Source organism: Eulemur rufifrons, chromosome 8 (genome assembly GCF_041146395.1).
Source record: "Eulemur rufifrons isolate Redbay chromosome 8, OSU_ERuf_1, whole genome shotgun sequence".
Lineage (NCBI taxonomy): Eukaryota > Metazoa > Chordata > Mammalia > Primates > Lemuridae > Eulemur > Eulemur rufifrons.
The window spans coordinates 6,802,750-6,829,443 of NC_090990.1; the positions used below are offsets into that span (position 1 = coordinate 6,802,750).

Here is a 26,694-nt window from a genome sequence, read left to right on the forward strand (position 1 = left end):
CAGTTTTAGGAACTTGGCTATTATGTCTTCAAATATGGCTTCTACCTCGTTCTCTGTCCCCTTTCCTTTTATGGCTCTAATTACACAAATGTTAGATCTTTTCACTGAGTCTCATGTGTCTTCACTACTTCACTACTTTTTTTCTAGGTTTTATCTATTTTTTTTTTTCTAGGCTTTGGTTTAGATATTCCAGTTTGCTGATCTTTTATTGTGCCTAATGTACCATTTAATGTCTACTGAGGTTTTTGTTTTTTGTTTTTTGTTTGTTTGGTTTTTTTTTTTTTTTTTTTTTTTTTTTTTGAGACAAGGTCTTGCCCTCTCTCCTGGTCTAGAGTGCAGTGGCATCATCATAGCTCACTGCAACCTCAAACTCCTGGGCTCGAGTGATCCTCTTGCCTCAGCCTCCCAAGTAGCTGAGAATACAGGTGCACACCACCATGCTTGGCTAATTTTTCTATTTTTTGTAGAGGTGAGATCTTGCTCTTGCTCAGGCTGGTCTCAAACTCCTGGCCTCAAGCAATCCTCCCACCATGGCCTCCCATAGTGCTAGGATTACAGGCATAAGCCACCTTGCCTGGCCAAGTTTTAATGTTAAATGTTCTATTTTTCTGTTGAGAATTCCATTTGACCCTTTGTTATATATCTAAATCACTGGTAAAGTTATTCATCATTTTATTTATTTTGTCAACATTCTCCTCTCTGTTCTTAGACATATTAATTATAGTTATTTTCCAGTTCGTATTAGCTAACTTTTAATGTATGGATCTTTCACTTGGTTTTGGGTCATGTGGTCCTGCCTATGGGTATGCCTGGTAATTTTTATTAAGTGATGAACATTGTGTATAAAAAACACAGAGGCTCAGGTAATGTTATTTCCTCCAGGGAAAGTTTATCCTTCTTTCTTTCCAGGAGGCAGGTAGAGTTGTGGCTGAACACCTTCAACAGGCGGTGCCTGCACTGAGTCGAGGATGGTTTCTGGCCCTGAAAAGTCTCAGTCTTCCTCTGGTTTGGCTTAGGTTCTCTGGAATTTTCAGCTAAGAGCCTGGTGTATTCTGCAGAGTCCCTTCCTCTGACAAGTTCTAGTCTCTAATCTTGATCTCCCAAAGCTTCTAAAAAAAAACCCTCCATTCTGCTTTTTCAGAGGCTTTTTCTGCTTAGCTTTTTCAGTCTTGTGCCCCACACAGCCCCAGTCGTCAGCAGAAGTGCTGAGGGGAAGCCTAACCATGTGCTCTGCTGGTCTGCGAGTCTCTGCCCAGGGCTCTGCCAGTTTATCTGACTCCCAGCCAAGATCTTCAGTCTTCTGCCCATGTTCGCAATCAGCAAGCGCCTCCAGGATAAAAACAGCTCTGGAAGGGCAGCTTACCTTTGCTAAGTTCTCCCCTTTCTCAAGTCTTAGCCAGCTGGTTCTCATTACTTCAGCAATTCTGCTGTCATCACAGATGATTTCCGAATTTTACTTGACTTTTTAGCAGTTCTAGGCAAGAATTTTGGTCTTCCATGTGCTGTTCATTTCTACTTGAGAGTAAAACTTTGGGCCTATGTCTTTTTATAACCAACAGCTAGAACGGGACCTAGAAGACACTCTATAAATGGTATACAAATAATGTGTGAGTGAATAAACAATTGATTTAACTTACAGTTTTATATGCTAATGAATGTTCAGTTAAACTGTTTAATTCAACAAAGTGGATAATCCAGAGATCTTTTTGACATGGCTTTTAAATGTCCTGTTTGTATTTTTTACAGCTTTTTGGGGGTATAATTGACATATAACCAACTGCACATACTTAAACTTTATAATTTGATTAGTTTTGACATGTGTATATACCGTGAGATCCTCACCAGAGTGAGGAGTCATCACCCCCAATATGTTTCCTCATGTCCCCTTAATAATTGGTCCATCCCGTCCTGACAACCCACTGCAACCCTAGGCAACCCCGCTCCACTTTCTGTCATTGTGTATTGGTTTTCATTTTCTAGAATTTTATATACAAGGCATCATATAGTATGTACTCTTTTGATTGGCCTCTTTCATTCCATCTAATTATTTAAAGTTGTATCCATGTTGTTGTATGTATCAATAATTCTATTTACATTCTGAGTAGTATTCCGTTGTTTGGAGCTGTCATATTTTGTTCATCCGTGTACCTGTTGGTGGATATTTGGGTTGTTCCAGATTTGGCAATTACAGATAAAGGTGCTAGGAACATTCAGGTACAAGCCTTTGTGTGGACATACACTTTCATTGTTTTAGATTAATACCTAGGTGTGAAATGACTGGATCATACTGTAAGTTTAACTTTTTAAGAAATTGCCAAACTATTTTCCAAATAGTGGTACCATTTTACTTTCCCACCAGCAGTGTCTGAGAATTCCAGTCTTCCCTATCCTCTATACTGCTTGATAGGGTCAGTTTAAAAATTTTTAGCCATTCTAGTAGGCGTTTTTAATTTGCATCTCCCTAATAGTGATGTTGGACATCTTTTCACACGCTTATTTGACATCTGTTTATCTTCTTTGGTGAACTATCTATTTAGATCTTTTGCCCATTTTAAATTGGGTTTTACACATAGTACTGTGATGTTCTATTTCAGGTTAGTATTTGTGTATGGTACAAGGTATGGATCGAGATTTATTATTTTCACATGGATGTCCAATGGTTCTGGCACCGTTTGTTGAAAAGGCTCTTTCTCCACTGAGTTGCATTTGCACCTTGGGCAAAAGTACAAAGGACCCTGCCTTTGCACCATATCTGTGTGGATCTGTTTCTGCACTCTTTATTCTGTTTCATCAGTCTGTTTTCCCCTGTGCACACTAGAATCACACCGTCTTGATTACTGCAGCTTTATACCAAGTCTTGAAATCAGATAATGTAAAGCTCCCAACTTTGTTTTTCAAAGCTGTTTTAGTTATTCTAGGTCCTTTGTGTTTCCATAAGAATTTTAGAATCAGCTCATCTGTTTCTATTAATACAAAAAAAATCTTCTGGGATCTTGATTGTGATTGTGTTGGATCCATAGATCAATCTGAGGAGAACTGACGTCTTAACATTGAGTCTTCTGACCTATGAGCACAATATATCTGACATTTTTTGTAATATTTATCCCTCGGTATTTCATATTTTTATGGTATTTTTAAAATTTCAATTTCCAATTATTAATTGCCAGTATGTAGGAATATAATTAATTTTGTGTCCTGTAATCTTGCTAAACCCACCTGTTATTAGTTCTAGCAGATTTTTTGTTTTTGTGTTTTAATAGATTCCTTTGTGATTTTCTACATAGATGTCTTGTCTTCTGCTAATAAAGACAGCATTACTTTATCATTTCCAATGTAAATACCTTTTATTTCTTTTTCTTGCCTAATTGCACTGGCTGAACCTCAGTACAATGTTGAGTAGATGTGATGAAAGCAGGCATTCCCTGTCTCATTCCTCATCAAAGAATATAGGTTTTTTGTAGATGTTCTTTGGCAGGTTAAGGAAGTTCCCTTCTGTTCCTTACTTGCTAGTAGGTTTTTTCTCTTTTTAATCAGCAATGAATATTAGGCTTTTTGTCAAATGTTTTTCTTCATCTAGTGGGATGATCATATAGTTTTTTCTCTTTCAGTTTAATATGGTGCATTACATTGATTGAATTGTCATGAAATATTATCCTTTTCATATAGTGTTAGATTGTATTTGTATTTTGTGTTACTGGGCACAGTACGTTCCTGATAGACATTGGATTGCAGTTTTCTTATATCTTTGGCTGATTTTGGTATCGGGGTAGTTCTGGCCTCAGGATGAATTAGGAAATATTCTCTTTTCTTTAGTTTTCTGGAGAGTTTATGTGGAACTGGTATTATTTCTTTTTTAAATGCTTGGTAGAATTTTCCAATGAAACTATCTGGGCTTGGAGTTTTCTTTATGGGAAGGTTTTTAACTACAAATTCAATTTTTAAAATATACATAGGGCTGTCGAGGTTATCAATTTATCTTACAAATTTGTCTGTTTCATTTAGTTGTCAAATTTGTTGGTGTAAAGTGATTTATAATATTCCCTTATTATCTTTTTAATATTTGTAGAAACTGTAGTGATGTCACCTCTTTCATGTGTGTCTTCTTTCTTTTTTTCGTGATTACTCTGGCTAGAATCTCATCAATTTTATTGATCTCAAAAAACTAGCTTTTGGTTTCATTGATTTTTCTCTATTTTTCTGTTTTCTGTTTTATTGAATTGTGCTCTGATCTTTATTTTCTTTCTTCTGTTTACTCTACATTTAATTTTCTCTTGTTCTATTTTCTTAAAGTAGAAGCTGAGGCCATTGATTTAAAATCTTTCTTCTTTCCTAATAGAGGTGTTTAGTGCTGTAAAATTCCCCTTTAGTACTGCTGTTTTAGTGCATTTCACAATTTTTGATATGTTGTGTTTCCATTTTCATTCAGTTCAAAATAGTTTCTATTTTTCCTTTTGATCTCTTCTTTGACTCATGTAATTGAAAAGCATGTTATTTGGGAGTTTTTTAGTTATTTTGTTGCTGCTGATTTTTAATTTAATTCCATTATGGTTAGAGAACATACTCTGTTTGACTTAAGTTCTTTTACATTTATTGAGTCCTGTTTTATGGTCCAGTATATGGTCTGTCTTGCTGAATGTTCCCTACACACTTGAAAAAAAATGTGTATTCTGCTCTTTTTGGATGAAATGTTCTGTAAGTGTTAATTAGATCAAGTTCATTGATTGTGTGTTGTTCCTGGTCTTCTATATCCTTGCTAATTTTCTGTCTACTTGTTCTAGCAGTTATTGAGAGGGATACTGAAATGTCCATCTATAGTTGTGGATTTGTCTAATTCTTTTTTCAGTTCTATCAGTTTTTGCTTTGTGTATTTTAAATTTCTGTTATTAGGTACAAAAACATTTAGGATTGTTGTATTCTCTTGATCAATTGATCCTTTTATCATTTGGAAATTATCTTCTTCATCCCTGGTTATATTATTTGCTCTGAAATGTACTTTATTTGTTATTACTATAACCAGCCCAGCTTTCTTTTGATTCTGTTATTATTTTATCTGTTATCATTATGTTTGTGTGGTACATATTTTTCTATCCCTTTGCTTTTAAACTATTTGTGTCTTTATATTTAAAGTGGGTTTCTTTTCGGCAGCTGGGTCTTGATTTTTTTAAATCTGACAGTCTCTGCCTTTTAATTGGGGTGTTTAAGTCTTTACATTTAATGTAATTATTGATATGGTTAGACTTAAGTCCATTTTATTCTATTTGTCCCATGTGTTCTTTGTTTCTCTTTACCTCTCTTTTGCCTTCTTTTGAACTGAGTGTTTTTTATGGTTCCATTTATTCTCCTTTGTTAGATTTTTAGCTCTAACTCTTTGTTTTAGTGGTTGCTTTAGGGTTTATAGCATCCGTCTTTAAATTATCACAGTGTACCTTTGAATGATGTTGTATCATTTCATGGGTAGTATAAGAGCCTTACAATAGTATACTACCCTTTCTTCCCTCCTGGCCATTATGCTATTGTTGTTAATACATTTTATTTTTATGTATGTTATAAACCCCATGCTACATTGTTATTATTTTTTTAAAAAGTCAAGTATCCTTTAAAGAAATCTAAATAAATTATAAGAAAATTTTATGTATTTATTTTTGTAATTACCATTTCAAATGCTTTTTGTTCCTTTCTATAAACCTGTATTTCTATCTGTTACCATTTTCCTTCTGCCCAAAGAACTTCCTTTAACATCTCTTGTAGTGCAGGTATACTGGAGATGAATTATTTCAGTTTTTGTATATCTGAAAAAGTCTTTCATTTTGCCTTTGTTTTTGGAACATATTTTTGCTGTGCATAGAATTCTGGGTTGACTTTTCCCCCAGTATCTAAGGGATGTGACTGTGCTGTCTTTTCACCCGCATGGCTTCCACTGGGAAGTCTGCCGTCGCGTTGTCCTTGTTCCTCTGTCTGTCATGTGGCTTTTAACTCAGGCTGCTTTCAAGGCTCTCTTTTGGTCACTGTTTTTGAGCAATTTGGTTATGATGTGCATTGTTATAGTTTTATTTCATGTTTTTTATGCTTGCGGTTCATTGCTCGATCTTCTGGGTCAGTGGGTTTATAGTTTTCATCAAGTTTGGAAATTCTCAGCCTCCTTTGGAGTCCAGTAGCCCGTGTTTTAGACTTCGCTGAGCACTGGAAACTGTCAAGGCAGCAAGTCAGGGTAACCGCAGGGCTCATTTCTTGTCTCATCCCCCCCCCCCCCCCCCCCCCCGCCACCACCGGGATCATCATCCTCGGTTGTCTGATGTCTAGAGTCTTGTTTCACCCATTTTCCCACATTTTTGTTGGTTCTAGTAAGAAGGTGAATCTAGTTTCCATCTTGTTACTCAAGCTTGGCCAGAAGCAGGTTTCCTCCCATTTGTATTTTAAAACACAGTTTGGGCCGGGCGCGGTGGCTCACGCCTGTAATCCTAGCACTCTGGGAGGCCGAGGCGGGTGGATCGCTCAAGGTCAGGAGTTCAAGACCAGCCTGAGCAAGAGTGAGACCCCGTCTCTACTAAAAATAGAAAGAAATTATCTGGCCAACTAAAATATATATAGAAAAAAATTAGCCGGGCATGGTGGCGCATGCCTGTAGTCCCAGCTACTTGGGAGGCTGAGGCAGTAGGATTGCTTGAGCCCAGGAGTTTGAGGTTGCTGTGAGCTAGGCTGACGCCACGGCACTCACTCTAGCCAGGGCAACAAAGCGACACTCTGTCTCAAAAAAAACAGTTTGGCCAGTCTGGTTTTATTTCCTTATTAAAAATAATTTGTGTTAAGCACACACTGAGTGGCAGTGTAAAACTGAATGTCCACAAGCCAGTTTGAATTTAGAATTTTGCTGCAGACAATTGAGAATTGGAAAATGACAGAGAATCTGAATATAACATTATTATCTGTATGTTCTCAATGTTGGCCACACATTTGAATCACCCAGGAGATTTAAAGAACACTTATGATTCAGCCCCACCCCAAAGGTTCTGCTTTAATTTGTCCAGAGCTTGGCCTGGACGTCAGGATTTTGGGAAGCCCCAGGTGGTTTGCTGTCCATCCGGGTCAAAGAATCCCTGGTGAAGTGGCTGCTCCTGGTCCTGCCGAGTGCTCATGGCTGTCTCCGCCCCTCCCCGCCTTCCCGCTCTCCGTGTGCTCCCGCCCCCAGCAAGGTCCAGGTTCTCTACGGGGGCACAGACCTGTTCGACTACGAGGTGCGCAGGACCTTCAACAACGACATGCTCCTGGCCTTCGTCAGCAGCAGCTGCATCGCCGCCCTGGTCTACGTCCTCACCTCCTGCTCAGGTGGGTCTCCGCTGACGGTCTGGCTCGGAGACAGCCCCCTTCAGCCCTGCCGGTTTGCTCCTGTCCGCCCACAGCCCACCCTCTCAAGAATGCCGGGGCACTTGAGAATCCCGCACGTCTGAGCTGGGGACACGGGCGGTGCTCAGAAATCATCTTCCAACCCCAGGCAGGCAGACGAGGTCCGGAGCCAGGTTGAGCCATAGCAGCCTGAGGTCAGGGCCCACCGCCAGGACCTCACACAGTTTGACCTTTTGCCATTCGACCACGTGGCCAAAGCCCGCCTTGGCAGCTTTGCAATGGGAAGCTGGGGTACCAGACTCTGCTTCCTGGGTTATTCTGTAGCCTGATTTGTGGTCCCAAGTCAGCTGCCCTCTGCCCCCCAGCTCCCTTTCCCACCTCCTCTGCCCATGTACACTAGCTGCCTCTTACTGCTGCCTGTATACAGTAGGCATGCTTTATTGCCCAAGTGAACAAAAGCATGATAATGCCTTCAAAAATGGAAAAGACATTCTTTCATCCATGCAGCAAATATTTATTGGGCACCAACTACATGTCAGATACCGTAAGGTGTCAGGGATCCAGACACAGTTCCTACCCCCATGGGTGACAGACAGAAGACATCTAGATTCATAAGTCCCTGACTTGAGGTAAAGTCTGCGAGGATGAGGTCTCAGGGGCACCACCCTGACTTACTCACTTGGGCCTCCTGCCCGGCCCCTTCTTTGGGCGTGGGAAACTGTGCCTGCTCTGGGAGCACACAGGCTGGTGAGGGGCACCTGGGGGTGGGGGACGAGGCAGGGGCACTAAGGGTTTTTGTGCTCCATGAGGGTCCTCCCCACCTATCCTTGTGCCTCTGGCCTGCCCAGTGTTCCTGTCCTTCTTTGGGATCGCCAGCATCGGTCTCAGCTGCCTGGTGGCTCTCTTCCTGTACCACGTGGTCTTCGGGGTCCAGTACCTGGGCATCCTCAACGGGGTGGCCGCCTTCGTGGTGGTGGGCATCGGTGAGTTGCCTCTGTTGCCATGGCAGTGGGCCTCCCACTTGGGAACTTTGTCCCTTCCCCGAAAGGGGCCTTCTCCCTGGGCACAAAGCCTGGCGTCCATGGGGACTGTAAAGCCCCTTCTCCGGCTTGGGCTTTGGAGTTAGAATGTGAGCGGGGGGTGGATGCCTGGCTCGAGGTGGGAAGAGCAGGCGGGTGTGCTGGTAGGAAGTGAGGGAAGGAGCCTGAGAAGTGGAAGAAGGGGCCGAGTTCCGGGAGGGTTTGGGGCCAACGAGTGTGCAGGTGGGGCCTGGGCTCTCACGGGTGGAGCTGGGCAGAGGGGTCTTCCCAGACCCAGAGTCCAGGCTGGGAAGCGGGACATCCTGGGCCTGACCCCTCAGGAGGCCGCTCAGAGTTGGTCCGGGCCCAGCCCGGGCCTGGTCCTGGAGGCAGCAGAGCGGTGCTGATGTTCTCCCGGCGGGACTGCCTCCCGCAGGCGTGGACGACGTCTTCGTGTTCATCAACACCTACCGCCAGGCCACCCACCTGGAAGACCCGCAGCTGCGCATGGTCCACACCATCCAAACTGCCGGCAAGGCCACCTTCTTCACCTCCCTGACCACGGCCGCCGCCTACGCAGCCAACGTCTTCTCCCAGGTGGGGGACCCGCCCCTGCACCCCCATCCTGGCTTCCCCATCCCTCCCAGACGTCCCTGGCCCCTGGGCTCTGCTCTTCCCACCCGCGCCCTGTGTGGCGCCCTGCCTTTGCCTGCAGGTGCTTGCCACGTCTCTAGGGCCCATTTTCGTCACTCATCACCCATTACCGAAACTTAGCAAGTGGGAAAATTATACTACTACAAACAGCATTTATTACTGACGCTCATTAATAGTAACCCGGCCTCCGACCTGAGGGCGTTTGACAGCTTCCAGCGCGCTTTCACATTTCGTCTTCATTGCCCACGACAAAGGACAAGCGCCTCCCTGTTTTCCCATACAGTGACTTCCTCAAGGTCACGCAGCTGGTCAGGGCTGCGCCTGACCCGGTCTCCTGGCTCCTGCTCCCCCCGCCCGTTTCATGCCGCGTTTCTGTCCCTCGCACTGGCTTCTTCCCGCTGGTCCCGGGGGCCTTCAGGCCTCGGAGGGGGGCTCAGCAGAAGGCACTGGGTTTGGGCTGGGTCCTGAGCGCTGGAAGGTAATGAGTGGGCCCAAGTCTTTGAGGGACTTTATGACCTGCGTGGAGTAGCCCATCTAGAAACTACTAGATGCTTGGAGATTTTCCAGGTCTTCCCAGAGAACCAGTTCCAGAAAGCAGGCAGAGCTGGGTTCAGTTTCCACTGTGGGACCTTGGGCAGGTTGTGTAACCTCTCTGAGCCTCACTTTCCTCGTGTGGATTATTTGGGGACTGGAAAGAAGGTGGTCGTGAAGATGTGTCTCGAAGAGTGTGGGCTTGTCTGCTTGCTGGCTGCGGCTTCCTTCCAGCTGGCACGTCCCTGTGCGGGTCCCTGTGCGGGTCCCCAGGCTCCCTGCCTCCCTCGCCTGGCGGCATTCTCCCCTTCTCCCTCACTGCCACATGGCCTACTCCGACAGGCTGCGTCTCCCTCGTCCCCCGGCCATTCGGGCAGTGACAGTTACTGAGCACCTCCTCGGTGCCAGGCACTGTTCCAGGCAATGGGCCGCAGATAGATAGGAACCTCCACTGTCGAGATGGGGACTTTCTTCCACTGCTGTGTCCCCTGCAGCAGCCCCTGCCTCCTGGTGTCCCGGCAGCCTGAGCCTCCTCATCCTGCCGCCATCCAGGAGTGATCTGGGGCCCTGAGTGTCTCCGGCTACAGGCCTGGCCAACCCCGTCTCCCTCTCTGCCTCTCCGCCACCAGATCCCGGCCGTGCACGACTTTGGCCTGTTCATGTCCCTCATCGTGTCCTGCTGCTGGCTGGCCGTGCTGTTCACCATGCCCGCGGCCCTGGGGCTCTGGAGCCTGTACCTGGCGCCGCTGGAGAGCTCCTGCCAGGCCAGGTGAGCCGGGCGGTGTCCTCCCCTCACTGAACACCCACTGCAGGCCACTCAGCACACCACCCTCTCTTCCAAAAGCCCTTGTGGCTCTTTAGTGGGCACCTTCCGTATGCCCAGTCCTGTGCTAGGCAGGGGACAAGGGAGGGAGAAGATACCCCTGCCCAGTGATTACCATTTGTGATCACCTGTGTGACACCAGGACGTGGGCAAAGCACTTCTGCACAGGGTCTTATGACACCACCGCCCCCCAGAACCCCCGGGAGCTGGGTCCTCTCATTGTGCCCGTTTTACAGATGAGAAAACAAGGACTCAGGGAAGTTGGACAACTTTCTCAGTCGCCCATTTAGTAGATAGCAGAGCCGGGATTTAAATGCAGGAACATCTGACTCCAGATCCCAGGCTCTGAGCCGCCGTGTTAAGTGTCCTCAGGTTCTCGCGTTAGATGGAGGGGGCCGTGTGCAGAGTTGAACGGGTCAGTTCGGAGCTGCGGCCGGAGGCCGAGGGCAGGGGTCTCTGGGCCTGGTGGTCAGAGAAGATGGGGTGGTGGGATTGAATCGGGCCTGGGTAGCTGCCTGGGGTTGGGAGAGTTGGGGGACGACGGAGGGTCTCTGGGCTTGGGGCAGGGCACGCAAAGGCCTTGGTTGGTGGTTGTCAGGGGTCCGTGACAATGTGCACTTGATCATGTGAGCCCAGGAGGGGCTGGAGGGAGACAAGGGCCCGGCGAGGAGCTCAGACCTGAGCCTGAGACGGTCTCCTCAGCTCTGCTCGCTCACACTCTTCCTTCGAGGCTGCTGAGTGTGCACAGGGTCGGGCACTGCACGAGAGCACCCCGGCTGCGCGCTGCTGTCTGTACCCAGGACATTCAGATTTGACTATTTTTATGACAGTTTTATGGCAGAAACAAAGTGTCTTGGGGAAAGGGCACCTTTTTCCAATCTCCACGGAGATGCCAAACAAGCCCGCCCCGTGTCTTCCGCAGTAGTTGGACGCGGGCTCTGGCCTCAGCCTCTCCGCTTGGCAGACGTGGAACCCTGGGCGGGCTACTCACCCTCTCTGCGTCTGTTTCCTTTTCTTAAAACGGGCGAGCACAGTGCAGGAGCCCGAGAGGGTTAAGTGAGATAATCACGTGGGCCACGCAGCACGCATGAGTATTAGCTGTGTGTGTTCTTGTCCCCAGTCCCTGGGGTGAGCCTCACCTTGACCACGTTCCCTCCAGCCGAGCCTCTGCCACGTGGGCCCCAGCCCCAGCCCAGCCCTACCCGCTACCTCCTGGCTCCCCCGAGGATTAGCTGGTGTCAGAGCACCTGGGCCATATGACAGCAAAGGAATGATTCCCTGCTGTGGTCACCTGGGTGCGCTGGCCACTATGTGTTGTCCTCTCTTCTTCCTGAGTACTGTCTGGTGTCACCGTCTGTCTCCCCAGAGGACGACTGGCACCCGAGGGCCCCAGGGTAGATGATACTAGAAAGAAACCAGGTGACTAGCTCCTAGAAGTCTGGGATGCATGTCCCGTGTGTGACGCCAGCAGCAGTGTGATACCTGGGTTCATCTGGTCGCCAGGGCCTTGCCCTGCCCCCTCTGGTTACCCACCACCCCCTGGGCTCACCCCTCTCACCCGTCCCCAACTCTCTCCACAGCTGCCACCAGAAGTGTGGCCGCAAGAGCTCCCTGCACTTCCCTGGGGACGTGTTTGCTGCTTCAGAGCAGGTTGGGGGCAGCCCTGCCCAGGGCCCCATACCCTACCTGGACGATGACATCCCTTTGCTGGATGTCGAGGAGGAGCCAGGTGAGACCTGGGGCTGCTCTGCCAGTGGGGGATGCTGACAAGGTGGGCCTGAGGCAGGGGGCTGGACGAGATGGCCTGTGGGCATTAGGCTTCCCTGGGGAGGGCACAGATGAGCGGGCTTTAACTTGGGCTTTGACAGGCCACTGCTGTGCCCTGGCAGTGTCGCTGGAGCTGGGAGACGTGTCCCTGATGTCTGTGTCCCCTGAGGGCCTACAGCCAGCCCCCGACAGGGGTAGCCGAGGCCAGCTCATCACGCAGCTGCAGGAGCTGCTGCACCACTGGGCCCTGTGGTCAGCCGTCAAGAGCCGCTGGGTGATCGTGGGTAAGTGGGCTGTCCGCCCCTGCCCCTCTGGGGGCTCCTCCCCAGGGAGGGCAAACTCCCCCAAATAACACGTGGCCGCTGGGAGCCCGCCTCCTCCCACAGATGCACTAGAGGTGCGGTCCCCAGCCTTTTTGGCACCAGGGACAGGTTTCATGAAAGACAATTTTTCCGTGGCGGAGGTGGAGCTCAGGCGGTGATGCGAGTGATGGGGAGCGGCTGTAAATACAGATGAAGCTTCCCTAGCTCCCGGCCGCTCACCTCCTGCTGTGCGCCCCGCTTCCTAAGTTTCATGGAAGACAATTTTTCCACAGATGGAGGGCTGGGGGCGGGAAGTAAGGGGCAAGGGAACTCTACAGCCTGCTCCCTAACAGGCCGTGGACTGGTACCAGTCTGGGTGTTGGGGACCGCAGCACTAGAGGTCAGAGGCCCAGGTCTGTCACTCTCTGGGCCTCACCTTCTTCCCAGATAGAATGAAGCTAGTCTTACAGTAGCTTCTGCTGACTGGTGCCAGTCATCACTCCGGGCAGCAGAGCGCAGCGCAATGCTTGGACTCTGGAGTCAGAGCCACTTTGAATCCCGATTCTGCCACATACTTGCTGTGTGACTTTGGCTGCATCAGTCCATTTGACACTCAGTTTGCCATCCTGTAATACAGGATGAGGATAGCGTCTGATAAGGCAGTTGTAAGGAGGGCAATAGTATATAAAAAGATCTTAGCCTGGCTGGGCACGGTGGCTCACGCCTGTAATCCTAGCACTCTTGGGAGGCCAACACAGGAGGATCGCCTGAGGACAGGAGTTCACAACCAGCCTGAGCTAGAGTGAGACCCAGTCTCTACTAAAAATAGAAAAATTCCCTGAGCATGGTGGCACGTGCCTGTAGTCCCAGCTACTCAGGAGGCTGAGGCAGAAGGATCGCTTGAGCCCAGGAGTTTGAGGTTGCTGTGAGTTACACCACTGCACTCTACCTGGGGCAACCAAGCAAGACTGTTTCAAAAAAAAAAAACATCTTAGCCCAGGGCATGGCGTGCAGTAAGTGCTCAATAAACATTTAGTGCCATTATTATTATCACCCTCTTCCACAGTATTGTAGAGCTGCGTGGCATCAGCTGGCTGTTTCAGCTCTTACTGACTACAGACTGCTCTTATCCGGGAGTGTTAGCTTATAGCTTACAGTCAGACCCCGGGGGCACCACACTTAACAACCAGCTCCTATCCCTGGGAGGACCCATCCCCAGCAAGCTTCATCTGCTGGTGTGCTGGGCCTGTGCCCACTCCCTTGGGACACCCCCCATCGTGAGAGCAGCTCTCCCTAGGGCCTGGGAGGCCCGGCTGTGAGTGCGCCAGCCTCCTGGGCCCAGCCCTGCCTAGCGCAGCGTCCTTCCCTCGCAGCGCTGTTTGTCTCCACCCTCGTCCTGTCCCTGGTGTTCGCCAGCCGGCTCCGCCCCGCCAGCCGGGCCCCGCTGCTGTTCCGGCCTGACACCAACATCCAGGTGCTGCTGGACCTCAAGTACAACCTGAGCGCTGAAGGCATCTCCTGCATCACCTGTTCAGGTGAGGGTTCCCAGCCGGGGCATCCCCTGCCCTGTTTGGTGTCCAGGTCTCAAAGACTGTGGGCCTGAGAGAGGCAAGATCCAGGCTCCCCACCACTGGTGACCTCAGGCACACCACGCTCAACTCTGAGCCTCAGCGTTCCCATGTTCATCAAACAAATGCTTGCTGGGTGCCTGCTAGGTGCCGACCCTGGGCAGGTGCAGTGGGTGGGAGAGACAGGCTCCCAGAGCTCAAGGAGTCCATATGCCAGTGCTGGGGACAGGTCACTGTAACAGCAGATCTGAGCTTTAGGGGAGGAAGGACAGGGTGCTTTAGGGGCACAGTACCATGGAAGGCTTCCCGGAGGAGGTAGTGTTTAAGCTGAGACCCAAAAGGTGGGAAGGAGTTAGCCAGGCCAGCAGGGGAGGGGGAGGGTCTAGCAGAGGGGGAGCCAGAGGTGGGAGAGACCAGGGCAAGTTCGAGAGAGGCAGTTGCAGGAGCTCAGGCTGGCCCGGTGGGCTGGGCCAAGCCAGCGGGGCTCGAGTGAGGAGTCTGGGTTCTATTCCAGGTGTCACTGGAAACCAGTGGGGAGTTAGGCCGAAGGGTGGTGACCAAGTGCCCCAGGTGCTGTGTAGACTGGGGGCTGGGGAAAGGCAAGTGGGGGCAGCGTGCTGAGGGCGGAGATTCCCACAGGGCGTGGTGATGGCGTGGGTGTCAGAGAGGAGCAGGGAGGGGAGATAAAGGCGTCTCCTTGCCTTGGAGGTGGTCCAGGCCCTCCTTTCACAGAGGGGGAGCCTGCTGTCCGGGCTGGAGGTGAGTGAAGCCAAGCCAAGGTCATCCGGCTTTGCCAGGGCCACCGGAAAGCCACAGGGAAGATGCCTGGGGGAGAGGCTCCCACTCACGGGAGCGGAGCCGCCGGCCGCTGTAATTGCCTTCATTTAATTAGGGCGGTGTGCAGATTAACCTGGCCTTCCCCTTGGTAACGCTGCCAAGTGCATGATAATCGACTGCAGCTCAGAGAGATGCCCGAGAGCCCCTCGTAAATGGGAGCCAGCCCTGGCCACCTCCCAGCTACGCTCCCCGCTGCCTGGGCACAGGATCGCACCCTGTTACCACCGCTGCTGGCCCTGCCCTCCCAGGGCCTGGCCGCCATTCCACAGATGGCCAAACTCGGGATGGTCCCAGAGTTCCTGGACAGCACCTGGAGGGGGGCCAGGACCCCAGTCGCTCTCGTCTCTGTGAACTGCCCCTTGGAGGGACGCTTCGTGGTACAGCAGGAGCACCTGAGCTTTAGAAAGGGCAGGCGAGGCCAGACTCCAACGGGGCTGTCGGGTCTCCCGGCCTCCCTGCGGTGAAGCTCTGCTTTCTCCTCCGCCAGGCGCCATTTGTAATGACAGCCTCCTAGGATTGCTGGGAGGATAAAAGCTTGTAAAGTGTAAAGTTTTAATTTAAAAAAATTTTTTTAAACAGTTTTTAAAAAACACTAAGAAAACTAATGCACAATGCTTGAGGCAAAGCAGGACTATCCTCCGCGTCTCTGCCAGTCGCTAACGTTTCCTTTCCAGTCACTCCTGTCAATCCAGCATTTAGCACAAGCCAGACACGTTGCTAAGCGCAAGGGGGTGCGCCCCGTCTGAGGGAAGCGCAGCGTCCCCCTCTAGCCAGAGGACAGCGACACCCGGGAGGGTGAGCAGCGAACGCACCAGGCCTCTCTCTGGGCAGGGCTGCACCCACCTTGCCTTTGGCCTGGGAGTGCTACAAGTTCAGTATTGGATGTTTCCTTAAGTTCTCTCTAGTTTCTGACCTCTGACACCCACCCGCTCCAGTCCCTGGGTCCCAGTTCCTGGGCCTGTCACGGATCCCAGCCTCTGCCCTCTGCCCACCAGGCACAAGCAGGCAGGCCCTGCTGCCCCTAACACAGGGCTGGGGGCAGGTCTGTTCCAGGAGAAGCCCCACAGCCTGCAGAACAACATCCGGACGTCCCTGGAGAAAAAGAAGCGAGGCTCAGGGGTGTCCTGGGCCAGCCGGCCTGAGGCCACCCCACAGGGTGAGTGCTGGGGGTGGGGTGTCGGGAAAACCTCCTCCGTACTGGGGTGTGGGGGCCCCGTATGGGGAGCAGATAAAATTCCTTCCTGATTCTCCTGCAAGAACGAGAGCCTGTGCTGCTGGGTCCCTGTGGGGGGCTGGATACAGGGGTGAACTTGGGGCCCTCGCCCCATCCCAGCAGCTCTCCTAGGCCAGGACAGTGGGCTCCCCTTGCCACCCCCTCGCTGTGCACCAAAGGCACCCTGAGGGTGCTGGCTTATTCCTGCTGGGGTCTCCATCCGAGGTAAGTTACTGGGACAAGTGTACTCTGGGAGTGAACCTTGTCACCCCATGGCATCGTCACCACCTCTGTCCTCACTGTGGTCGTTCCCAGCACCAGCCCCACCGTTCACACTGTGGCCCCCATCGATGGCGTCACTGTCCTAGTCCACCACTGGCACATAGTCCTCCATCGCTGTCATCCCCACTGTCCGTGCCGCACCCCATCCTGGTGACCACCTCTCCCACTGTCACTGCTATGAGCCTGGTTCAGTAGAGGGGACAAAGACAGCATTTGGAGACAAGCCCAAGGTCAGGGCTCGGCTCCTCCGTCAACAGAGCTAAGGGTGGGCTGCTCCAGGGCCAGGAGGAGCCAGTCGAGTTGACCGTCACCCCCTTCCATCCCTCGCTTGTCCCTAGACTCCCTGGGCACTGTGTTCGTCTCCAGAGTGAAGAGTAAAGGCCACCCGGCTGTCTACAGGCTCTCCCTCAATGCCAGCCTGCCTGCCCCTTGGCAGACCGTGTCGCCCGGGGATGGAGAGGTGCCCTCTTTCCAGGTGAGCCTGGGCTGTCCTGAAGCGCACCACCACCACTGGGGGAGGGGCCCTCGATGCCACACTGGTGGGCGCTGCCACGCAGGGAGGGAGAAGCGGGGTTCTGCTACCTGCGGACGAGGCCCCCACCCCACCCCTAGATCAGCCAGGCCTGTGGCAGGGACCTGCCGAGTGGTGACAGCGTGGGCTTCAGAGTCAGCCAGGCCTGGGTTTGAATCCTGACTGTCGTTTATAACCTGTATGTCCTTGGGCAGGTAACTCAATCTCTCTGAGCCTCAGTTTTCTCGTTTATGAAATGGGGGCATAAAAAGCACCAGCCGGCCTGGGCAGAGGCACATGAGGTGGGGCCTGTGCAGTTCGGAACATCTGGGGTGTCGCAGGTGCTCAGCAAGTGGGAGCCGCTAGCTAGTGTTGCTCCTGGCAGCGGCGCCGGCGCCCCAGAGAGAGCCTCCAAGGGCCAGCCCAGACTTCTGCTTCCCCCTCACAGGGGTCATCTGCGTTTCTTTGACATGTTACACCCTCCAGGGTGACAGTGACATGTGTCAGCTCGTTTGCTCGGGTTTACATTTCCATCGGAAAGATGAGGTCTCTGAGGCTTTTCCTGACTCTGAGCCTTTGCATTTGCTGTTCCCACTGTTTCAAAAGCTTCTGTGCAGCTTACTGTGCGGCTGACTCCTGAGTCCTCCATAGAGCCCCGTCCCAGCCGCCCTTCTCCCTTCGCCCTCTTCCTGCCTGCCAGTTATCCTCTGCCTTGTCATCGCAAGCCGAGGGAGCCCTCGTAACTGCCAGCTCCGTGGGGCGGGGACCTTGCCTGTCCTGCTGGCTGCTCTACCCTCAGAGCCTGGCGCAGGGCCCCGCACACAGCGGCTGCCCAGTGAGCAACTGTTGGAGGAAGAAGGGAGGCTCAGAGCGGGGAGGGGATTTGCTCAAGTTCTGGACTCAAACCCAGGCCTCCTGAGCCTCTGCCCAGGGCTCTGCCCCCCACTTTGAGGGCAAGGACAGGATGAAATATGCTGAGGATGGAGGGGACGGAGCCTGAGGCCGGGCCCAGGCCGAGGCAGCCCCCCCGAGTCACGTGTCTTGTCTCTGTCAACCCACTGCTTAGGTGTATAGAGCGCCTTTTGGTAACTTCACCAGGAAGCTGACCGCTTGTATGTCTACAGTAGGGCTGCTCCAGGCGGCGAGCCCCTCCGGCAAATGGATGGTGACGACCTTGGCCTGTGACGCCAAGCGGGGCTGGAAGTTTGACTTCAGCTTCTACGTGGCGTCCAAGGAGCAGCAGCACACCCGGTAACAGCCTTGCAGATACGCCGGTCCCCACCCGCCCGGCCCGTTGGTTCCTTCTCTCTCGTCTGTCTTTTCACGTGAGAGGCGCTAGTGGGCACCTGTAAGAGACCCCTGTCCATTTCCACGCACCTGTTCAGACGTTCCTCTGCCCGGGGCTGGGAGAGGGGACATTGGCAAAGACAACAGGCCTGTGATCTGCTCCCCCCGCCCCGTCACCGCTCCCCCTCTGATGGCTCTGCAGGGGTCACAGTGGCCGCCTTGCTGTTCCTCCAGCTCACCAGGCTCCTTTGCACTGGCCGTTCCCTCTGCCTGGAATGCTCTTCCCCAGCCCCTCACATGGGTGGCTTCTCAACATTCAGGCCTCTACCCAAATGTCACCTCCTGGGAGAGGCTCCTCCCCATCTAAAAGCACCATGCCCAGCCTCTCGCCACATGTCACCTGCTGCTCTCTTCCTGGCGCCATTGTCACAGGACATTGTGCTGACCTGGTGTATTACGTGTCTTCCCTCGGGGGCACATCACGTACCCATCCCGTGGTGGCACCTAGACTGTCTTGTTCGGTGCTGTGTCCCCAGCACCCAGCAGGGTATGTGGCACATCGCAGGTGCTCAGTAAGTACGTACTGGATGAGTGAATGCCTGAGCGAATGAGAGCACACTGCACTTCCTCTCCAAGCCACTCTCCACGTTGTAAATATGTAATTAATTGAGAAAATATTTATTTAATCCCCCCACCTATACGGGGCTTAAGGAGAGGGCTGTGTCTGGATTTGCCTCCGTGGGCCGGTCCGTGCCAGTGCCTGGCGTGGGCAGGCGCCCTGCTACGAGCTGAGAGCTGCGCTCCGGGTGCACACGGAGCCTCCACGCCGGCCGGCGCGTCTCTTCCCAGGTTTCCTTCCCTGTGTTCTGAGATGGCTGCACGTCCTTTATCCGTGGAGGCTGCATTAGCCAAGGGTCTCCTCTCTCATCCGTTCACTGGTTTCACAAACCATGAGCACCAACTATGCAGCACTGTGCTGGGGCCAGGGACACTGGTGACAAAGACAGATATGACTCCTGCCCTCGGGCCGTCTAGCAGGAGACAGACAGCTAACAAGTAAACAGCCCTGTCGTTGCAAATGATGCTGTGTGCTCCGAGAGAAACCGCCCCGCCACCGGGGTGGCGGAGAACAGCAGAGCCGGCCTGCACTGTGACACGGGACTGTGGTCTCTGACAGGGACTGGCTTCGGGGCCTTGAGCACCCACACAGGGCCGAGCCCCGCTTGGGGCGGAGGGTGCAGCTTGGAGGCAGGGGGCCAGCAGGACGGCCCTCGCTGGGTCCTTTCCAGCCTGGCAGCAAGTCAGGGGTGAGGGTCCCTCTGCCGGCTCCTGCGCCCAGGGTGGGGCTTGCTCTGCACGTGCACATCAACAGCCTGCTTGGATGAGCTTAAAACATTCTAGAAAGAACTTTGAGCTGCATTAGGTCCAGCGGCTAGCAGGCCAGCCGTGGAACGCTTTCTCCAAACAACCTCAAGGCTCCCTCACTGTTCAGATTGAGGCGGGGCTGGGGTTTCTGAGTGGGGCCACCGAGGCTGGCCCTGGCCCCCTGAACACTTGCACTCCCTGGGGGACAGCTTGAAAGCTGCTGTCTCCTCCGCCCCTCGTGCCACCTGTGGGGAGACAGAGCCCCAAGGAGGGGAGGGCCAGGCTCCTACATTCAGCCTCGGCAGGGGCGGGCCTAGAACAGTGCTCCAAACCCCCAGCCTGGGGCACTGCTCCCTGCCCCCAACCTGAGGCCAATTCCCTGTGGGGGTTGGGGGTCAGGAGGGAGAGCCTCAGTCCAGCACCTGCCCAGTCCCCGCCCTGGTCACCTGGCCTTGCCTCCCGACCCCTCCTGGCTCTTCCGGCCTCAGCCCAGTCCTTGCCTCCGCAGGAAGCTGTACTTTGCTCAGTCCCACAAGCCCCCCTTCCACGGGCGCGTGTGCGTGGCGCCTCCCGGCTGCCTGCTCAGCTCCAGCCCCGACGGGCCGACCAAAGGCTTCTTCTACGTGCCCAGCGAGAAAGGTACGTGGGCACGCAGTGGGGCCCCCGGAGCCGGCCCTGCTTCCCTTACAGCTCTGACTCCCACCCCGCAGCGCCCAAGGCCCGCCTTTCGGCCACCTTCGGCTTCAACCCCTGCGTGAACACGGGCTGCGGGAAGCCGGCCGTGCGGCCCCTGGTGGACACCGGGGCCATGGTCTTCGTGGTCTTCGGCATCCTTGGCATCAACCGCACTCGGCAGGTGGACAACCATGTCATCGGAGACCCGGTACGCGGGCCCCCCACAACGGGCTTACAAATAAGTGCCAGTCCACGGGGCCCCCAGGCCAGCTCCTCACACCCCCACTTGTGCCCCTGGTGGCTTGTCCCCCCCTAACAGGACCCCACAGGCTCCTGGGGGCACTGTTTCTCTTGAGCACCAGCAGGGTTGGCCGCTTAGAGTCACCCAGGAATCTGGGTACATCTTTGGGCCCAAGCTGGCAGCCCGTCTCCATGAGGGGAATCGGGCGAGTGAACCCCCCTGCCCTCTCTGTTCGCCCTGGCGACGGCAGCCCATGCTGCCAGCCTGGCGTGGCGCCCTCCGCTCTGAGGCTCCCTCCTCTTGACACGCCCTGCACGGGGCAGAGAGGGCGCCAGGCCGGCCGGCCTGCAGCGGGTGCAGTGGGTGCCGAGGATTACGGTAGGAAGGACGGGCAGGCCCTGCCTTTAGAAGCCGCAGTCTGGCGGGTTGCCAGGGATGACAGATGTGAAATAAGTTGGGAGCAAGGTGGAGGCGGGGGAGGTCTGTCTGTTCTGTCCAGGGTGGGATTCTGCAGGTGTTCAGAGCAGGGGCCGGGAGGCCAGTGGGGGTCAGGTAGGGCACAGCTGTCTGGGAGCGAGGTGGGAAGCAGGAAGTCCAGGTGAGAGCGTACTGGGTGAGGGGAAAGGTGAGGCTAGGGGACAGGGCAGAGTGGCATCAGCGGGGACAGTGGGCGACCAGGCAGAGGGTTGCAATGTGAGGGTAACAGTAGTGTCAGGGAGGTTCGTGCCCTGGGCGGGGGAGGAGGGACGGAGGACCGAGTCCCTGTCTCACTGAGTGGCCCGGGCCGGCCTGTGTCTCCTTGGGAAAGGGCAGCGTCATCTACGACAGCAGCTTCGACCTCTTCAAGGAAGTTGGGCACCTGTGCCGCCTCTGCAAGGCCATCGCGGGCAACTCGGAGCTGGTGAAGCCGGGCGGGGCGCAGTGCCTGCCCTCAGGTGCCTGGGTGGGGACCCAGCTCCTCTGAGCGGGGACAGACTGGGGAGGCCACGGGAGCCACAGTTCGGGGGTGGACAGCCCGAAGGACACATGCCTGGCCTGTGGGTGTCTTTGCAGACGTGTGTCTGTGCTTGAGTGTGTCCACACCGGGCTGGGGCGTGTGCTGGCAGCTAAGCGTGTTCCAGACGAGAGCAGGCTGTGCGTGAACAGGGTTGGCGCAGAGGTGTGCCTGTGGGGGGTGGGGCACACCTGCAGGGGTAGCTTTTCCAGAATTGGCCCACAGGTGACCTGGATGAGGCCGTGCCGGGGCTGGCCCTGAGAGGGCCCAAAATGTCATTTCCACCCCAATGGCAAACGCGTGGTGTGGGTTTCCCAGAGACATTGCCAGTGGTGTCAAACACCATTTAAACCTTGGGGGTAGGTGAGTGCATGGGCTCTTCCAGGTCCCGACCCACCCACTCACGCCCCGTTCTCGCTCCTCCCCGCAGGCTACAGCATCTCCTCCTTCCTGCAGATGCTGCACCCCGAGTGCAAGGAGCTGCCTGAGCCCAACCTGCTCCCAGGGCAGCTGTCCCACGGGGCGGTGGGTGTGAAGGAGGGCCGCGTGCAGTGGATCTCCATGGCCTTCGAGTCGGTGAGCCCCGGGCGGCTGCGTTAGGCACCTTGCCAAGTGCTTGCCTTGCAATGTCACCTCTGATCCCTGGCCCTTGTCCCAGATCAGGGGACTGAAGCTTAGAGCGGTGGAATGAGTTGCCCAAGGTCCCATGGTCAGTGGGTGTCAGCAGCAGTGCTAAAGCAGGCCGTCTGCAGAGCTCTGCCCTTCCTGCCCCCCAGGCAGTGGCAAGCTCCCCTCCACCTTCCCCGCCAACCCGGGGTCCACATCATTTTGCAGCCTCTAGGCTGTAGGGGCTGGTGTTCCTCTCTGCCACTGTGGGAGGCCAGAGTTGGGGCCACAGACCCTGGTGACGGGCCTCCCTCAGGGTGGCCAGGGGACAGGCCATCCCACACACTTCTCTGCTGCCTGCGTCACCCCGGGATACTCCCTGGGCTCGGCCCGAGGAGGCAGGTGTGCACACACCCGTGCCACACCCGCACGCACGCACACACATGCACGCACACACGCGCGCACACACGCGCTCACACCCACGCGCACACACGCGCTCACACCCGCACGCACACACGCACGCGCGCACTCGCACCGCACGTGCATACCCCTGACCCCGGCACCCACGGGGCCTCGAGGCCCTGGCACTCGGCTCTCTGAGGCTCTGTAGTCTGTCCCTGCTGCCGCCACACAGACCCAGGTCCACCCCTCGCTCTGATCCTGGTGTGCTCTGTGTCCTTGAGTAAATCACTTGTCCCCTCTGACCTCAAGGTCCTCACCTAGGAATAGCCACATGCAGGCCTGAAGATAAGAACAACAGTGACCAGGTTACAGGTGGGCGGTGACTCTTCTCCTGCCCAGCCCTGTCTTCCTTCCTGCCATCTGTGTCACTCACTGCACAAGCAGGGAAACCAGTGGCACCAGCCGGGGGGCCCAGAGCCCTTGGCGAGCCCCCAGGCCAACGCAGGCACCAGGTCAAAGCCCCAGACAGGTTTTTAAAAGATTTTCTTTAAGTGGTAAATATATGTAACAGAAAACTTACCGTCTTAACCACTGTTAGGCGTACGATTCAGTGGCGTTAACTACATTCTCAGTGTTGTGCAGCCATCACCACCGCCTGTCTCCAGAACTTCCTCATTTTCCCAAACTGAAACTCTGTCCCCGTGAAACACTAACTCTCCTCCCCCCAGCTCCTGGCACCCGCCATTCTACTTTCTCTATGAATAGGGCACCTCTAGGGACCTCCTGTGAGTGGAATATACGGTATTTGTCCTTTTGTGACTGGTTCATTGTACTTAGCTTGACGTCAGGGTTCATCCGTGTTGTGGCACATCCAGAACGTCCTTCCTCTTGCAGGCTGAAGCCCCAGACAGTGTCAGAGAGGAGGGAAGTCCCTGTTCCGGCTCGTCCACAGGGTACCCACTTCCAAGCTGACCCACTGACACGCAGACACACACACACACACACACACACACACACACACGGATGCTCCGTACACTGGTTTATGCTCAGTGTGAGCAGAGTTGGGCCAGTGAGATAACATAAGAAGGTTCCAGAGCTGAGTGAGTGCCTGTTCCTCTCATTCATCACTCACCATCCTGTGAACATCCCTCGGGTCTGGACACTGACCAGACAGGCTGCTGCTGTCCTCTCGGACTCAGAGTCCCGGCAGGGTCGGGCAGACTGCCTGGCAGTGATGGGCTGCGACGGGGAAGCACCGAGGGCTTGGGGCACCGAGGAGGGCTTCCTGGAGGGGGAACCCCAGCAAGCCTGGAAGGATGCGTAGGGGCTGGCTGTGCCGCAGAGGGCGTGACCTGAGAGCATGGGGGGTTCTGGGAGATGAAAGTAGTTCTGGTGGGAAGGGACAGGGACTTTGGTTGCATCTGAACCTGCTGCTGCCGTAGCGGTCACATGATGCCTCCAGAGCCTGCTGGGAGCTCGTTTTAGATTGGGTCATCGTTCACACCCCTGCCACGCACACACGACACGCTCTGTTGGTGGCCCCAGAGCAGACTAGCCACAGCCCGGGAAGGGTGAGCAGGCCACCGTCCCCGCCTGTCTCACCAGCTCGTGTCCCCGCAGACCACGTACAAGGGCAAGTCCTCCTTCCAGACCTACTCGGACTACCTGCGCTGGGAGCGCTTCCTCCAGCAGCAGCTGCAGACCTTCCCCGAGGGCTCGGCGCTGCGCAGAGGCTTCCAGACCTGCGAGCACTGGAAGCAGATCTTCATGGAGATCGTAGGCACGCGCAGCCCTGCCCCCACCCGGGCCCCCAGGGGCTGAGGCACAGGGGACCTGGGGCAGGAGGGCCTTCGTGGCCTTTCTGAGTCACACTCCTGGCATCTTCTCAGTCCTGGCCAAGAACCCTGGAAGCCAGGATGACAGTGGCCAGGACACTGATCAGAGGCCTGAGTGTGGGTCTCCTGCTGCTCATGGGCATCTGGCCACATTCTCTGATCTTGACTTTGGCCCCTAAAAGGTAGCCGTCACGACCGTTACGGCAGCTGTCAGTGACGGGCCCTCTGTAGGCTCCAGGCCTCACGCTGGGGGCCTGCCGCGTGTTAGCTCTTAAATGCTGAACAGGCCTGGGGTGGGTCCTGGGGTCACCCCCACTTACGGATGAAGACATGGGGGCCCAGAGGGTCAGGGCCCACGCGGAGTGGCTGGCGGTGACTGCCCACCGTGCAGCCGCACTGAGCCCCTCTCGCCTTGCAGGGGTGCAGAGCGCCCTGCACGGGCTGGCGCTGTCCCTGCTCATCTGTGTGGCCGCGGTGGCCGTGTTCACCACCCACATCCTGCTCCTGCTGCCCGTGCTCCTGAGCATCTTGGGTACGTGAGTGAGGGTCGGCGGGCGCCAGGCCGGTGGGGGCAGGAGCAGGCAGGGGTGTCCCTGGTGGCCCCAAGTTAGCAACTTTCTCTGAACCCTTAACTGTCACATCTCCTCAGTGGAGGCTTCCTGGCCACCCCCACCCCAGGCAAAGAGACCCTCTGCCCAGAGCCATCTGTGATAGTGGCTCATGGGACTGTCTCCCCCACAGTCTGTGCACCCCAAGCAGCGCTGGTGTCCCCAGGTGGCAGCTTTCAGCTCAGTGACGCATTGCTGCACCTGTCCCCTCCCTGGGGCCCCCACACTCTCTGGACCTGGCTCTCCCCCTCCCTCCTGTCACCCGGTGTGGGGTTGGACTCTCGACCTCCCCGCTCCGCAGGGGCCCTCCAGGGCTGTGCTGCGGTGAAGGGGCGTCCAAGCCGCCTTCGCCACCACCTCTCTCGCAGGCATCGTCTGCCTCGTGGTGACCATCATGTACTGGAGCGGCTGGGAGATGGGCGCCGTGGAAGCCATCTCCCTGTCCATCCTCGTCGGCTCCTCCGTGGATTACTGCGTCCACCTGGTCGAGGGCTACCTGCTGGCCGGAGAGAACCTGCCTCCCCACCAGGCCGAGGTGAGCACCGGGCTGCCCTGTCCGCGGCAGATCCTCCACCTCAGCACAGCTGGGGCACCCCCAAGGGCAGCTGGACACCCCCAGCAGGCTGTGTTCTGGGAACTGGGGTTCCCAAGGCTGGTCCGCAAGCCCCAGGGACTCAGATTCTAGCTGGGTAGGTCCTCGCCCCCCAGCCTCCGTCTCCCCACGTGAGCAGCGAGGGGACTGGGCCAGACAGAGGGTGTCCAAGGCCCTTCCTGCTTCACCTTTCTCGGGGTCCAGCCGTGACCCTCCGGCCCCCTGTGGCTTGATGAGGACATGTTCACGAACTCGGTACCAAAAGCAGCTCTGGGCTGGCAAAGGGCTTCCTTAGTTCAGAATTGTGTCGGTGTGAAAACTTTCACAAATGTGTGAAAGTTAAGTCAGTTACACCTGTAACTGCCTTTGGTGGAAAGAAAGCAGTTCCCACCAGGGCCCCCATTTAGGAAGACCTACCGGGTGACTCCCCAGCGTCCCGTCACCATAGCAACATGCGCTGTGTGCTGCAGGGGGTGCGCCACGCGCTCCCGGCCCGAGGGTCCCCAGCGCCGGCTCTCTACCCAGGACGCGCGAGCGCAGCGCCAGTGGCGCACGCTGGAGGCCGTGCGACACGTGGGCGTGGCCATCGTGTCCAGCGCACTCACCACGGTCATCGCCACGGTGCCGCTGTTCTTCTGCATCATCGCCCCGTTTGCCAAGTTCGGCAAGATCGTCGCGCTCAACACGGGCGTGTCCATCCTCTACACGCTCACCGTCAGCACCGCGCTGCTCGGCATCATGGGGCCCGGCTCCTTCACCCGGACCAGGACTTCCTTCCTCAAGGCCCTGGGTGCCGTGCTCCTGGCGGGGGCCCTGGGGCTGGGCGCCTGCCTCGTGCTGCTCCGGAGCGGCTATAAGATCCCGCTGCCCACCGGGGCCGCCCTCTAGCCGGGCCTGGCCCCTGACTCTCGCACCTTTGGCCCAGGGTGGGGGACAGGACACCCCTCTTCACCACAGGGCTGCTGTTCCCCAGCTCGGCTCCAACTAGCCGTGTTCCCAGGCCTGGGCCCAAGGCACCCTGCGGCCCCTCATGGGAGCTGCCACCCACTCCCACGCTGTGGGGACCGCACTGCCTTCCCCCCGCGGAGCCAGAGCTGGGAGGTGGAGCCGCGACCCCGTCCGTACCCCTGAAGAGACCTCCCTTTCTCCTGTGCCCTGTCACCACGAAGGCCAGGTGGCTTTTGTAGGGGGTCTCCTTGTCACACTCCCTCAGTGCTCACAACCTTCTGGTGTGGGTGTCA

General features: G+C 55.0%; 1 protein-coding gene across 1 annotated transcript in view; it reads left to right on the top strand.

Annotated features, from left to right (window-relative positions):
* DISP3 (dispatched RND transporter family member 3) overlaps window positions 1-26,341 on the top strand; it is a 32,014-nt gene extending 5,673 nt beyond the window's left edge. Inside the window, exons 3-20 of the mRNA XM_069477330.1 lie at window positions 7,187-7,323; window positions 8,190-8,324; window positions 8,797-8,957; window positions 10,175-10,314; window positions 11,949-12,097; window positions 12,258-12,419; window positions 13,811-13,972; window positions 15,885-15,998; window positions 16,676-16,812; window positions 17,915-18,099; window positions 20,009-20,139; window positions 20,211-20,383; window positions 21,225-21,351; window positions 21,841-21,986; window positions 24,039-24,198; window positions 24,672-24,785; window positions 25,230-25,396; window positions 25,979-26,341. Coding sequence (XP_069333431.1) covers window positions 7,187-7,323; window positions 8,190-8,324; window positions 8,797-8,957; window positions 10,175-10,314; window positions 11,949-12,097; window positions 12,258-12,419; window positions 13,811-13,972; window positions 15,885-15,998; window positions 16,676-16,812; window positions 17,915-18,099; window positions 20,009-20,139; window positions 20,211-20,383; window positions 21,225-21,351; window positions 21,841-21,986; window positions 24,039-24,198; window positions 24,672-24,785; window positions 25,230-25,396; window positions 25,979-26,341 — 2,863 coding nt within the window. The remainder of the gene's footprint in view (window positions 1-7,186; window positions 7,324-8,189; window positions 8,325-8,796; window positions 8,958-10,174; window positions 10,315-11,948; window positions 12,098-12,257; window positions 12,420-13,810; window positions 13,973-15,884; window positions 15,999-16,675; window positions 16,813-17,914; window positions 18,100-20,008; window positions 20,140-20,210; window positions 20,384-21,224; window positions 21,352-21,840; window positions 21,987-24,038; window positions 24,199-24,671; window positions 24,786-25,229; window positions 25,397-25,978) is intronic.
* The last annotated feature ends 353 nt before the right edge of the window (window positions 26,342-26,694 follow it).